Consider the following 14,039-nt stretch of genomic DNA (forward strand, 5'->3'; position numbering starts at 1 on the left):
ATAAACCCTAAGCTAGCTACAATATAAATAATAGTTACATTGTATCTAGTTTAGGTTTATTTTTATTTTACAGGCAAGTTTGTATTTATTTTAACTAGGTAGAATAGTTACTAAATAGTTATTAGCTATTTACTAACTACCTAGCTAAAATAAATGCAAATTTACCTGTAAAATAAAACCTAACCTAAGTTACACTAACACCTAACACTACCCTACAATTAAATAAATTAACTAAATTAAAAACAATTAAATTAATTAAATTAGCTAAATTACAAAAACAAACAAACACTAAATTACAGAAAATAAAAAACAAATTACAAGATATTTAAACTAATTACACCTAATCTAAGAGCCCTATCAAAATAAAAAAGCCCCCCAAAATAAAAAAATCCTAGCCTACAATAAACTACCAATGGCCCTTAAAAGGGCCTTTTGCAGGGCATTGCCCCAAAGTTATCACATCTTTTACCTGTAAAAAAGAAATACAAACACCCCCCAACAGTAAAACCCACCACCCACACAACCAACCCCCCAAATAAAATACTATCTAAAAAAACTAAGCTCCCCATTGCCCTGAAAAGGGCATTTGGATGGTCATTGCCCTTAAAAGGGCAGTTAGCTCTTTTGTGGCCCAAACCCTAATCTAAAAAATAAAACCCACCCAATACACCCTTAAAAAATCCTAACACTAACCCCCTGAAGATCAACTTGCTGTTTTGAAGACCGGACATCCATCCTCAAGGAAGTGGCAGAAGTCTTCATCCAACCGGGCTGAAGTCCTCAACAAAGCCGGGAGAAGTCTTCATCCAAGCCGGGCGAAGAGGTCCTCCAGACAGCAAAAGTCTTCATCCAGATGGCATCTTCTATCTTCATCCATCCGAAGCGGAGCGGCTCCATCTTCAAGCACTCCAACGCGTAGCATCCTCTTCATCCAGAGTCTTCTTACTGAATGACGGTTCCTTTAAGTGACGTCATCCAAGATGGCATCCCTTAGATTCCGATTGGCTGATAGAATTTTATCAGCCAATCGGAAATAAGGTAGAAAAATTCCTATTGGCTAATGCAATCAGCCAATAGGATTGAAGTTCAATCCTATTGGCTGATGCAATCAGCCAATAGGATTGAGCTTGCATTCTATTGGCTGATTGGAACAGCCAATATAATTCAAGCTCAATCCTATTGGCTGATTGCATCAGCCAATATGATTTTTTCTACCTTAATTCCAATTGGCTGATAGAATTCTATCAGCCAATTGGAATCTAAGGGATGCCATCTTGGATGACATCACTTAAAGGAACCGTCATTCAGTAGGAAGACTCCGGATGAAGAGAATGCTCCCCGTCGGATGTCTTGAAGATGGAGCCGCTCTGCGTTGGATGGATGAAGATAGAAGATGCCGTCAGGATAAAGACTTCTGCCCGTCTCGAGGACCACTTTGCCCGGCTTGGATGAAGACTTCTCCTGGCTTTGTTGAGGACTTCAGCCCGGTTGGATGAAGACTTCTGCCGCTTCCTTGAGGATGGATGTTCGGTCTTCAGAACAGTAAGTCGAACTTCAGGGGGCTACTGTTAGGTTTTTTTAAGGATTTATTGGTTGGGTTTTGTTTTTTAGGTTAAGGTTTTGGGCAATTATAGAGCTAACTGCCCTTTTAAGGGCAATGCCCAGCCAAATACCTTTTCAGGGCAATGGGGAGCTTAATTTTTTTTTAGTTAAGGGTTTTATTTGGGGGTTTGGTTGTGTGGGTGGTGGGTTTTACTGATGGGGGGGTTGTTTGTATTTTTTTTTTACAGTTAAAAGAGCTGATTTATTTGGGGCAATGCCCTGCAAAGGCCCTTTTAAGGGCTATTGGTAGTTTAGTTTAGGGTTTTTTTTTTTAATTTTGAGGAGGCTTTTTTATTTTGATAGGGCTCTTAGATTAGGTGTAATTAGTTTAAATATATTGTAATTTGTTTTTTATTTTCTGTAATGTAATTAGTGGGGGGGTTTTGTAATTTAGCTTTTAGATTTAATTTATTTCATTGTTTTTAATTTAGTTAATTTATTTAATTGTAGTGTAGTCTTAGGTGTTAGTGTAACTTAGGTTGGGTTTTATTTTACAGGTAAATTTGTATTTATTTTAGCTAGGTAGTTAGTAAATAGTTAATAACTATTTAGTAACTTTTCTACCTAGTTAAAATAAATACAAACTTAGCTGTGAAATAAAAATAAAACCTAAGATAGATACAATGTAACTATTAGTTATATTGTAGCTAGCTTAGGGTTTATTTTATAGGTAAGTATTTAGTTTTAAATAGGAATTATTTAGTTAATGATAGTAATTTTATTAAGATTTATTTAAATTATATTTAAGTTAGGGGTGGTTAGGGTTAATAAATTTAGAATAGAGGCGGCGACGTTGGGGACGGCAGATTAGGGGTCAATAAGTATAATGTAGGGGGCGGCGATGTCTGGAGCGGCAGATTAGGGGTTAATAAATGTAGGTAGGTTGCGGCGATGTTAGGGGCTGCAGATTAGGGGTTAATATTTTTATTATAGTGTTTGCGATGCGGGAGGGCCTCGGTTTAGGGGTCAATAGGTAGTTTATGGGTGTTAGTTTACTTTTTAGCACTTTAGTTATGAGTTTTATGCTACCGCGTTGTAACATAAAACTCATAACTGCTGACTTTCAAATGCGTTAGGAATATTGACGGAATAGGGTGTACCGCTCACTTTTTGGCCTCTCAGGACAGACTCGTAATACCAGCGCTACACTTCTTTTGCCTTACTTTTCTTACTTTTTTTGTTCTCTTATATTTTGTTCAAAAACAGGAACGTAAGCTCTGAAGCACTATACAGCAGCAGTTTTGCGAGAATGTTATCCATTTGCAAGGGCACTAGATGGCAGCACTAATTTCCTGTCATGCAGTGCTCCAGAAACCTACCTAGGTATCTCTTTAACAAAGAATATCATGGAAACAAAGCAATTTTGACAATAGAACTAAATTGGAAACTTTTTTTTTTTTAAATTGTATGCTCTGTCTGAATCACAAAAGAAATTGTTTGAATTTCATGTCCCTTTAAAGATCAAGAACGATAAGAGTGGAAATAACAGACGTATAAGCAACACATATTTGTGCCATTAGCAAACTTTGGGTACTTACCACCGTCATGTTACCCATACCATGATGGTGTGGGACAGAGGCTAAGGGTATGGAGACTCTGACCATTTCACAGTATGAATTTGAAAGATATACCCGAGATATGAAGAGATTAGTGCAGAGGTAGGATCCTAAAATGGAAGGATTATTATGTTATTGCATCTTGCAGCAAGTTGACAAAGTTAAAAAGACATATAAATGTTAAAGGTACAGTCTACACATTAGTCATCTTAAAGTATTACCTATATATTAAGCTGCAAATAGCCTTCTGCATCTTTTCTATATCATGAAAAAAAAAAGAAGTTATTTTAAAATTAATATGGTTTCTGGCCACTTTGAAATAGCTGCAAAGCTCCACCCGCCAATGACATAATGATCTGGGCTCCAAATGGTATCCAATTACAAAAGGCTCACTAAGTTGGATTCAACAGACTATCAATGCTATTCAGCATAGATATAGTCCAGATCGTGATGTCATCAGTGGGTGGAGCATGGCAACCATTTCCAAGTAGCAAGAAACAATATTAATTTTAAAATAACTTTTTCCATTTCTGATGCATGATATAGAAAGGGGTGCAGGAAGCTATTTGCAACTTAATCTAAGGTAAGACTTTAAGATGACTAAGGTGTAGACTGTCCCATTTAAATGGACTGTAAACCTATATTTTTTCCGCATTGTTTTAAAGTGCTTAATGCGCATAAACAAAAAAAAGTTCAATACACTTTTATTATCAAATTTTTCTACTTGTCCTTTATTTTCTAATAGATTTCCAAGCCCTCTGTGATATTCATTATACCGGTCCTATCACGGAGGGCTACCTAGGTACTTTGCTCGTGAAAACGCATGGTAGTGTGCGCATGTGCTGTTCCTTATAGCTTAAGTCACTGGTAATCTATCATGCTCACTATGGCACTGGGAGAATTACTAGTCCTGTGACCGCCCACTCTGCAGAAAGTTACACGGTAGCTGCAGGACTAGTAGCAACATTTCTATTTGATTACCAGCAAAATCAAATCAAAACTTTAAATGACAAAACAAATGGAGTGCTGCTTTTTATGATGCAGGCAGGCTTTAGCCTGCCGGTGTGTATCAGCGTGCTAGCAGTACTTGTGTCTGCTGTGCCCCTGTTCTATCAGGTTAGCAAACATAGATCAGCAAACGGAAGTGACGTTCCGTCAGCTGTCAGATCGCTAATACTCACCTCGCATGTGCTTCTCCACTGCAGCACATTTCAATCCCAGCACGTCACAAATTACTATCTACCCATCAGATTCTTGGACACTTTTAAAGCCGTGGCCGGACTTTTAGCCGACGGACACTTGGCCGACGGACACTTGGCTGACGGACATTTGGCCGATGGACATTTGGCCGAAACACAAGTGGCTGTCAGATAACAGTCCGGCATGAGATAGATAGATGTGATAGATAGATAGATACATAGATTAGATAGATAGATCAATAGATGCAATAGATACATTTGATAGATACGATAGATAGATAGATTTGATAGATAAATAGATAGATTTGATAGATAGATAATTTCCCAGACAGAGAATTACAAAACGTGCGGCCTGGGACCCATGGTAAGGTTCCCAGAGGCAGTTGCGGCGCCAGAGGCTCTGATTGGAACTGAGCACCCTGGAACGCATCTGCCCTCGGCCGAAATCGGAACATTCTTTAGCTTTCTGTCTGTCAGCCAAATGTCCTTCGGCCAAATGTCCGTCTGCCAAATGTCCTTCTGCCAAATGTCCTTCTGCATTTTGTCAGAGCACCTTTAAAGCACATGCGCGCCTAGAGGTGTAGTTTGTATATGTAAGTCATGTAGTTTAATTTACAAGTGAAACAAGTCTCAGTTGCTAGCAAACATTATAGTATAGCTGTTTTTATAGTATCTTTTAGGATTACATTATTTGTGTTGCAGTCTTCTGTAATACATTTTAATGTGATTTGTTATTGCAGCAATATAAAAAAAAGTACTGTAGTTCTTTACAATTAAACTATTTCTTTTTATAGAAGACTGCACCACAAATAATGTAATAATAAAAAAAAAGTTTCTATATTTGTTTGGATTAGTTAATTCTACCAAAATTAGTTTGTATGTTATAATGTTCCACCACCAACAATACTATAAAAATAGCTATAATATAAAGTTTGCTAGACTTTTTTCACTTGGAAATTAAACTACATTTCCCAGCATGCCTTACATATACAAACTACACCTCTGTGTGCGCATGCGCTTTAGAAGTGTCCAAGAATCTGATGGGTAGATAGTAATTTGTGTCGTGCTGGGATTGGAATGTGATGCAGTGGACTGGAGGAGCACATGCACAATGAGTGTTGCCATCAGAACGCTGATGGAACATCACTTCCATTTGCTAATCTGATAGAACACCCTCCCCCCCCCCACTGAGAGACATTTGTTATTTTGTTGCTAATATATAATATACTAATGCTTGTGCCACTGCCTGCTTTAAAGAGAGATTAGATCAGAAGAATATAATATATATATATATACACATACACACTAACGCCTAGATTTAGAGTTCTGCGGCCAAAGGGGTGCGTTAGCTATGCATGCTTTTTTCTGGCCGCACCTTTTAAATACCGCTGGTATTTAGAGTTCACAGAAGGGCTGCATTAGGCTCCAAAAAAGGAGCGTATAGCATATTTACCGCAACTTCAACTCTCGATACCAGCGGTGCATACGGACGCGGCCAGCTTCAAAAACGTGCTCGTGCACGATTCCCCCATAGAAAACAATGGGGCTGTTTGAGCTGAAAAAAAACCTAACACCTGCAAAAAAGCCGCGTTCAGCTCCTAATGCAGCCCCATTGTTTTCTATGGGGAAACAAACAGTTACCGGTATCAGCGCTTTAGTCCTGGTGGTTAGTAGAAGGCAAACAATAAGCCGGTAGTTGTTATTTGGAAATTGGAGGTGCAAGAATCAACAGGCTGGCTGGTATGGACAACCCAGCTGATGAACCCGGAACCTCTGCAGTTCAGATCCGGGTGTGCTGCTGCCCGTAGTGGAAGGTGTGTGCTCTCAGGTTAGGGTTAGAAGGAGAGGAAGCGGGGATGCAGAGGGGGGAGAAAGATCCAGAAACATAAATCCAAAAAGGATGAGATAGAGAGAAATAAGGCTAACATTTTCAATTTGTCGAGCACCACTCTTAATGACAATGAAGTCAACCTTCTAGCCAAAGGGCTGAACTTTGCCCCCAAATCAGCACCAGATAAGTTTCAGACGTATATAGACATACAAAAGTACATCCGTAATCTTACACTTAAAAGGTATTTTATTAAAAGTGCCCCAAAAATATATAATCCAGTACAGATTAGCTTTAATGAGAAGGACTATAAAACTATAGGGGTCCTTAATGAATTACAAAATGATGGCACAGACTCATACCCCATAACCTTAGAGGATGAAGATCTTGGGGATCTCTCTATTCATGAGTCTAATGACTCAATTGAACATAGTAACTTAAAGAGGAAATCTAGTTTCTACCCATATTCGGCTCAGGGTGAATACATCAGCACCTTTAATAGACTAGTTTGTAGTGATTTAAAAAAATTGTGGGAAACTAAAAACAAAACTTGGGTAACCAAATATAATGATAATCTTTCTACACAGGAAAGAAATACTTTAAATTCACTCCAAAAAAACAATAATATCATAATAAGAGCAGCGGACAAGGGAGGAGGTGTCGTGGTACAAGACAGATGCGATCACCTCCAGGAGACTAATAATATACTTAGTGACACTCAAACTTACAAAAAAACAGAATTTATGCTTACCTGATAAATTACTTTCTCCAACGGTGTGTCCGGTCCACGGCGTCATCCTTACTTGTGGGATATTCTCTTCCCAAACAGGAAATGGCAAAGAGTCCCAGCAAAGCTGGTCACATGATCCCTCCTAGGCTCCGCCCACCCCAGTCATTCGACCGACGGACAGGAGGAAATATATATAGGAGAAACCATATGATACCGTGGTGACTGTAGTTAGAGAAAATAATTCATCAGACCTGATTAAAAAACCAGGGCGGGCCGTGGACCGGACACACCGTTGGAGAAAGTAATTTATCAGGTAAGAATAAATTCTGTTTTCTCCAACTTTGGTGTGTCCGGTCCACGGCGTCATCCTTACTTGTGGGAACCAATACCAAAGCTTTAGGACACGGATGAAGGGAGGGAGCAAATCAGGTCACCTAAATGGAAGGCACCACGGCTTGCAAAACCTTTCTCCCAAAAATAGCCTCCGAAGAAGCAAAAGTATCAAATTTGTAAAATTTGGCAAAAGTGTGCAGTGAAGACCAAGTCGCTGCCTTACATATCTGGTCAACAGAAGCCTCGTTCTTGAAGGCCCATGTGGAAGCCACAGCCCTAGTGGAGTGAGCTGTGATTCTTTCAGGAGGCTGCCGTCCGGCAGTCTCATAAGCCAATCGGATAATGCTTTTAAGCCAAAAGGAAAGAGAGGTAGAAGTCGCTTTTTGACCTCTCCTTTTACCAGAATAAACAACAAACAAGGAAGATGTTTGTCTGAAATCTTTAGTAGCCTCTAAATAGAATTTTAGAGCACGGACTACGTCCAAATTGTGTAACAAACGTTCCTTCTTTGAAACTGGATTCGGACACAAAGAAGGTACAACTATCTCCTGGTTAATATTTTTGTTGGAAACAACTTTCGGAAGAAAACCAGGCTTAGTAAGCAAAACCACCTTATCTGCATGGAACACCAGATAGGGCGGAGAACACTGCAGAGCAGATAACTCTGAAACTCTTCTAGCAGAAGAAATTGCAACCAAAAACAAAACTTTCCAAGATAATAAGTTAATATCTACGGAATGTAAGGGTTCAAACGGAACCCCTTGAAGAACTGAAAGAACTAGATTTAGACTCCAGGGAGGAGTCAAAGGTCTGTAAACAGGCTTGATCCTAACCAGAGCCTGAACAAATGCTTGAACATCTGGCACAGCTGCCAGTCTTTTGTGAAGTAAAACAGATAAAGCAGAGATCTGTCCCTTTAGAGAACTTGCAGATAATCCTTTCTCCAAACCTTCTTGTAGAAAGGATAGAATCTTAGGAATTTTTATCTTGTTCCATGGGAATCCTTTAGATTCACACCAACAGATATATTTTTTCCATATTTTATGGTAATTTTTTCTAGTTACAGGCTTTCTAGCCTGAATCAGAGTATCTATTACAGAATCTGAAAACCCACGCTTTGATAAAATCAAGCGTTCAATCTCCAAGCCGTCAGTTGGAGGGAAACCAGATTCGGATGTTCGAATGGACCCTGAACAAGAAGGTCCTGTCTCAAAGGTAGCTTCCATGGTGGAGCCGATGACATATTCACCAGGTCTGCATACCAAGTCCTGCGTGGCCACGCAGGAGCTATCAAGATCACAGAGGCCCTCTCCTGATTGATCCTGGCTACCAGCCTGGGGATGAGAGGAAACGGTGGGAATACATAAGCTAGGTTAAAGGTCCAAGGTGCTACTAGTGCATCTACTAGGGTCGCCTTGGGATCCCTGGATCTGGACCCGTAGCAAGGAACCTTGAAGTTCTGACGAGACGCCATCAGATCCATGTCTGGAATGCCCCATAATTGAGTTATTTGGGCAAAGATTTCCGGATGGAGTTCCCACTCCCCCGGATGGAATGTCTGACGACTCAGAAAATCCGCTTCCCAATTTTCCACTCCTGGGATGTGGATCGCAGACAAGTGGCAGGAGTGATCCTCCGCCCATTGAATTATCTTGGTCACTTCTTTCATCGCCAGGGAAGTCCTTGTTCCCCCCTGATGATTGATATATGCAACGGTCGTCATGTTGTCTGACTGAAACCTTATGAATTTTGCCTTTGCTAGTTGAGGCCAAGCTCTGAGAGCATTGAATATTGCTCTCAGTTCCAGAATGTTTATCGGGAGAAGAGACTCTTCCCGAGACCATAGACCCTGAGCTTTCAGGGATTCCCAGACCGCGCCCCAGCCCACTAGGCTGGCGTCGGTCGTGACAATGACCCACTCTGGTCTGCGGAAGCTCATTCCCTGTGACAGATTGTCCAGGGTCAGCCACCAACGGAGTGAATCTCTGGTCTTTTGATCTACTTGAATCGTCGGAGACAAGTCTGTATAATCCCCATTCCACTGTCTGAGCATGCACAGTTGTAATGGTCTTAGATGAATTCGTGCAAAAGGAACTATGTCCATTGTTGCAACCATCAATACTATTACTTCCATGCACTGCGCTATGGAAGGACGAGGAACAGAATGAAGTACTTGACAAGAGCTTAGAAGTTTTGATTTTCTGACCTCTGTCAGAAAAATCCTCATTTCTAAGGAATCTATTATTGTTCCCAAGAAGGGAACTCTTGTTGACGGGGACAGAGAACTTTTTTCTTTGTTCACCTTCCATCCGTGAGATCTGAGAAAGGCTAGGACGATGTCCGTATGAGCCTTTGCTTTTGACAGGGACGACGCTTGAATCAGGATGTCGTCCAAGTAAGGTACTACTGCAATGCCCCTTGTTCTTAGAACCGCTAGAAGGGACCCTAGTACCTTTGTGAAAATCCTTGGAGCAGTGGCTAATCCAAATGGAAGTGCCTTAAGCGAACCTTAGGAACTGATGATGTTCCTTGTGGATAGGAATATGTAGGTACGCATCCTTTAAATCCACGGTAGTCATAAATTGATTTTCCTGGATAGTAGGTAGGATCATTCGAATAGTTTCCATTTTGAACGATGGTACCCTGAGAAATTTGTTTAGAATCTTTAGATCCAAAATTGGTCTGAATGTTCCCTCTTTTTTGGGAACTATGAACAGATTGGAATAAAATCCCATTCCTTGTTCTCTTATTGGAACTGGATGTATCACTCCCATCTTTAACAGGTCTTCTACACAATGTAAGAATGCCTGTCTCTTTATTTGGTTTGAAGATAATTGAGACCTGTGGAACCTTCCCCTTGGGGGTAGTTCCTTGAATTCCAGGAGATAACCTTGAGAAACTATTTCTAGCGCCCAAGGATCCTGAACATCTCTTGCCCAAGCCTGAGCAAAGAGAGAAAGTCTGCCCCCCACTAGATCCGGTCCCGGATCGGGGGCTATCCCTTCATGCTGTTTTGGTAGCAGTGGTAGGCTTCTTTGCCTGCTTACCCTTGTTCCAGCCTTGCATTGGTTTCCAGGCTGGTTTGGGTTGTGAAGTATTACCCTCTTGCTTAGAGGATACAGAATTAGAGACTGGTCCGTTTCTGCGAAAGGGACGAAAATTAGGCTTATTATTAGCCTTAAAAGACCTATCCTGTGGCAGGGCATGGCCCTTTCCCCCAGTGATGTCTGAAATAATCTCTTTCAAATCAGGTCCAAATAATGTTTTACCCTTGAAAGGAATGTTAAGCAATTTTGTCTTGGAAGACACATCCGCTGACCAAGACTTTAGCCAAAGCACTCTGCGCGCCCGACAGCAAACCCTGAATTTTTCGCCGCTAATCTAGCTAATTGCAAAGCGGCATCTAAAACAAAAGAGTTAGCCAATTTAAGTGCTTGAACTCTGTCCATAACCTCCTCATACGAAGATTCTTTACTGAGCGATTTTTCTAGTTCCTCTAACCAGAAACACGCTGCCGTAGTGACAGGAACAATGCATGAAATTGGTTGTAGAAGGTAACCTTGCTGTACAAAAATCTTTTTAAGCAAACCCTCTAATTTCTTATCCATAGGATCTTTGAAAGCACAACTATCTTCGATAGGAATAGTAGTGCGTTTGTTTAGAGTAGAAACCGCCCCCTCGACCTTGGGGACTGTCTGCCATAAGTCCTTTCTGGGGTCGACTATAGGAAATAATTTCTTAAATATAGGGGGGGGAACAAAAGGTATGCCGGGCCTTTCCCACTCTTTATTTACTATGTCCACCACCCGCTTGGGTATAGGAAAAGCGTCGGGGGGCACCGGAACCTCTAGGAACTTGTCCATCTTACATAATTTCTCTGGAATGACCAAATTGTCACAATCATCCAGAGTAGATAACACCTCCTTAAGCAGTGCGCGGAGATGTTCTAATTTAAATTTAAATGTCACAACATCAGGTTCAGCTTGATGAGAAATTTTTCCTGAATCTGAAATTTCTCCATCAGACAAAACCTCCCTCATGGCCCCTTGAGATTGGTGTGAGGGTATGTCAGAACAGTTATCATCAGCGTCCTCTTGCTCTTCAGTGTTTAAAACAGAGCAATCGCGCTTTCTCTGATAAGTAGACATTTTGGATAAAAGATTTGCTATGGAGTTATCCATTACAGCCGTTAATTGTTGCATGGTAATAAGTATTGGCGCACTAGATGTACTAGGGGCCTCCTGTGTGGGCATAACTGGTGTAGACACAGTAGGGGATGATGTAGTATCATGTTTACTCCCCTCATTTGAGGAATCATCTTGGGCAATATCATTATCTGTGGCATTACTGTCCTTACTTTGTTTGGACACTATGGCACAATTATCACATACATTTAAATGGGGAGACACATTGGCTTTCATACATATAGAACATAGCTTATCTGATGGTACAGACATGTTAAACAGGCTTAAACTTGTCAACAAAGCACAAAAAACGTTTTAAAATAAAACCGTTATTGTCACTTTAAATTTCAAACTGAAAACACTTTATTACTGAATATGTGAAAAAGTATGAAGGAATTGTTCAAAATTCACCAAAATTTCACCACAGTGTCTTAAAGCATTAAAAGTATTGCACACGAAATTTCAGAGCTTTAACCCTTAAATTAACGGAACCGGAGCCGTTTTTACATTTAACCCCTATACAGTCCCAGAATGAGGCTCTGTCTATAACTAGAAAGGCCCCCATCTGAAAAAGGTGTCCAACACAGTGCCTGCCGTTTTTCTAAACATTCCCCAAGATTATAATACCAATAATTAGTTAGAATCTGCATAATATGCCTAGTAAAGCAATTGTTTTAGCCCAGAAAAATGTCTACCAGTTTTTAAGCCCTTTTTGAAGCCCTTTATTCTTTTATGTTTAACTAAGAAAATGGCTTACCGGTCCCCATGAGGGGAAATGACAGCCTTCCAGCATTACATGGTCTTGTTAGAAATATGGCTAGTCATACCTTAAGCAGAAAAGACTGCTAACTGTTTCCCCCAACTGAAGTTACTTCATCTCAACAGTCCTGTGTGGAAACAGCAATCGATTTTAGTTACTGTCTGCTAAAATCATCTTCCTCTTACAAACAGAAATCTTCATCCTTTTCTGTTTCAGAGTAAATAGTACATACCAGCACTATTTTAAAATAACAAACACTTGATAGAAGAATAAAACTACATTTAAACACGAAAAAACTCTTAACCATCTCCGTGGAGATGTTGCCTGTGCAACGGCAAAGAGAATGACTGGGGTGGGCGGAGCCTAGGAGGGATCATGTGACCAGCTTTGCTGGGACTCTTTGCCATTTCCTGTTGGGGAAGAGAATATCCCACAAGTAAGGATGACGCCGTGGAGCGGACACACCAATGTTGGAGAAACTATATTTTGATCCCACTCAAAAATACAAAAAATAACTTTTTTCTATTTTGAAGGATGCAAAAAATAACGACATTTTAAATAATGATGAATTTAACTTTTTAATGGAATTGCATCCATCAATACCTACTTTTTACCACTTGCCTAAGGTGCACAAGACCTTAGTAGCACCTCCCGGTAGGCCAATCATATCGGGTATAGGCTCCCTTACTAATAACCTTTCAATTTATATCGATCATTACCTCCAACCCCTTGTTAAAGAAACTAAGACCTACCTGAGAGACACCCTACACACCATCAACATCTTTGAGGGATTTGAGTGGCAAGATGACTATGTTTGGATAACATGCGATGTGTCCTCCTTGTACACCTGTATCCCCCATGACTCAGGAGTCAAGGCGGTACAGGAGACATTACAAAAGGCAAATTTTGTTCCAAAACACTTAGACTTTATTCTAATGGGCATCAGATTCATACTGAATCATAATTATTTCGTTTTCGAGAAACAATTTTTCTGTCAAATACAAGGGACTGCGATGGGGACTACATTTGCCCCATCGTATGCCAATATTTATATGGACAATTTTGAATCTAAGCACATTTGGGCCAACAATCCCCACAGCAGCAATTTAATCAAGTACCATCGGTACATAGATGATATCGTTATTATTTGGAGGGGGTCAGAAACTAGCTGTGGGGAACTGTTGAACCATATGAACAATAACAACTATAATCTTAAATTCACTTCCAAAATAGATAAACAAAAAGTAGAATTCTTGGACTTAGTGTTATTTGTGGACAAGAATCAGAAAATAGCAGTTTCCAACTACCGCAAACCAACTGACAAAAATGGGTTCTTGAACGCAAAAAGCGGCCACCTATCTAGGTGGAAAATGAATATTCCACTAGGTCAGTACCAGCGGATCAAAAGGAACTGCACCAAAGATTCCGATTATTACAGAGAAGAAGCAATTTTGGATAATAGATTTAAGGAGAAAGGCTATGATCCGAAAGATTTACAAAAGGCAAAAGAAAGGGTCAGAATTATGGATAGAACAAGCATTCTACAACCTAAAATTAGAGCCAAACAGAATAATCACAATCCTAATAGGGAAGTCAGGTTTGTCACTACATACAATCAAGGCAGTAGAGACATTCAAAATGTTTTAAGAAAACATTGGGGAATATTAAAAGCAGACCCCATTTTAGGAGACCTGAAAAATATTTTAGCTCCCACCAAATTACGCAGCACCTTAAGAGATAAAATTGCACCTACAACTTGGCTGGAACAAAAACCAGGAACATATAGATGTGGGGTGAATAGGTGTGGAATGTGTAGCTACATTAAAACAGGGAATTCTTTTATAAAC

At 40.1% G+C, this 14,039-nt stretch overlaps 1 protein-coding gene across 1 annotated transcript in view; it reads right to left on the minus strand.

Moving 5' to 3' along the window:
* The window catches only part of IL17RC (interleukin 17 receptor C), a 263,169-nt gene that overhangs the window by 207,752 nt on the left and 41,378 nt on the right, over positions 1 to 14,039 (minus strand). Inside the window, exon 4 of the mRNA XM_053689379.1 lies at positions 3,141 to 3,268. Within this exon, the coding sequence (XP_053545354.1) occupies positions 3,141 to 3,268 (128 nt within the window). The remainder of the gene's footprint in view (positions 1 to 3,140; positions 3,269 to 14,039) is intronic.

The sequence above is a fragment of the Bombina bombina genome, chromosome 7 (genome assembly GCF_027579735.1).
Source record: "Bombina bombina isolate aBomBom1 chromosome 7, aBomBom1.pri, whole genome shotgun sequence".
NCBI classification, from domain to species: domain Eukaryota; kingdom Metazoa; phylum Chordata; class Amphibia; order Anura; family Bombinatoridae; genus Bombina; species Bombina bombina.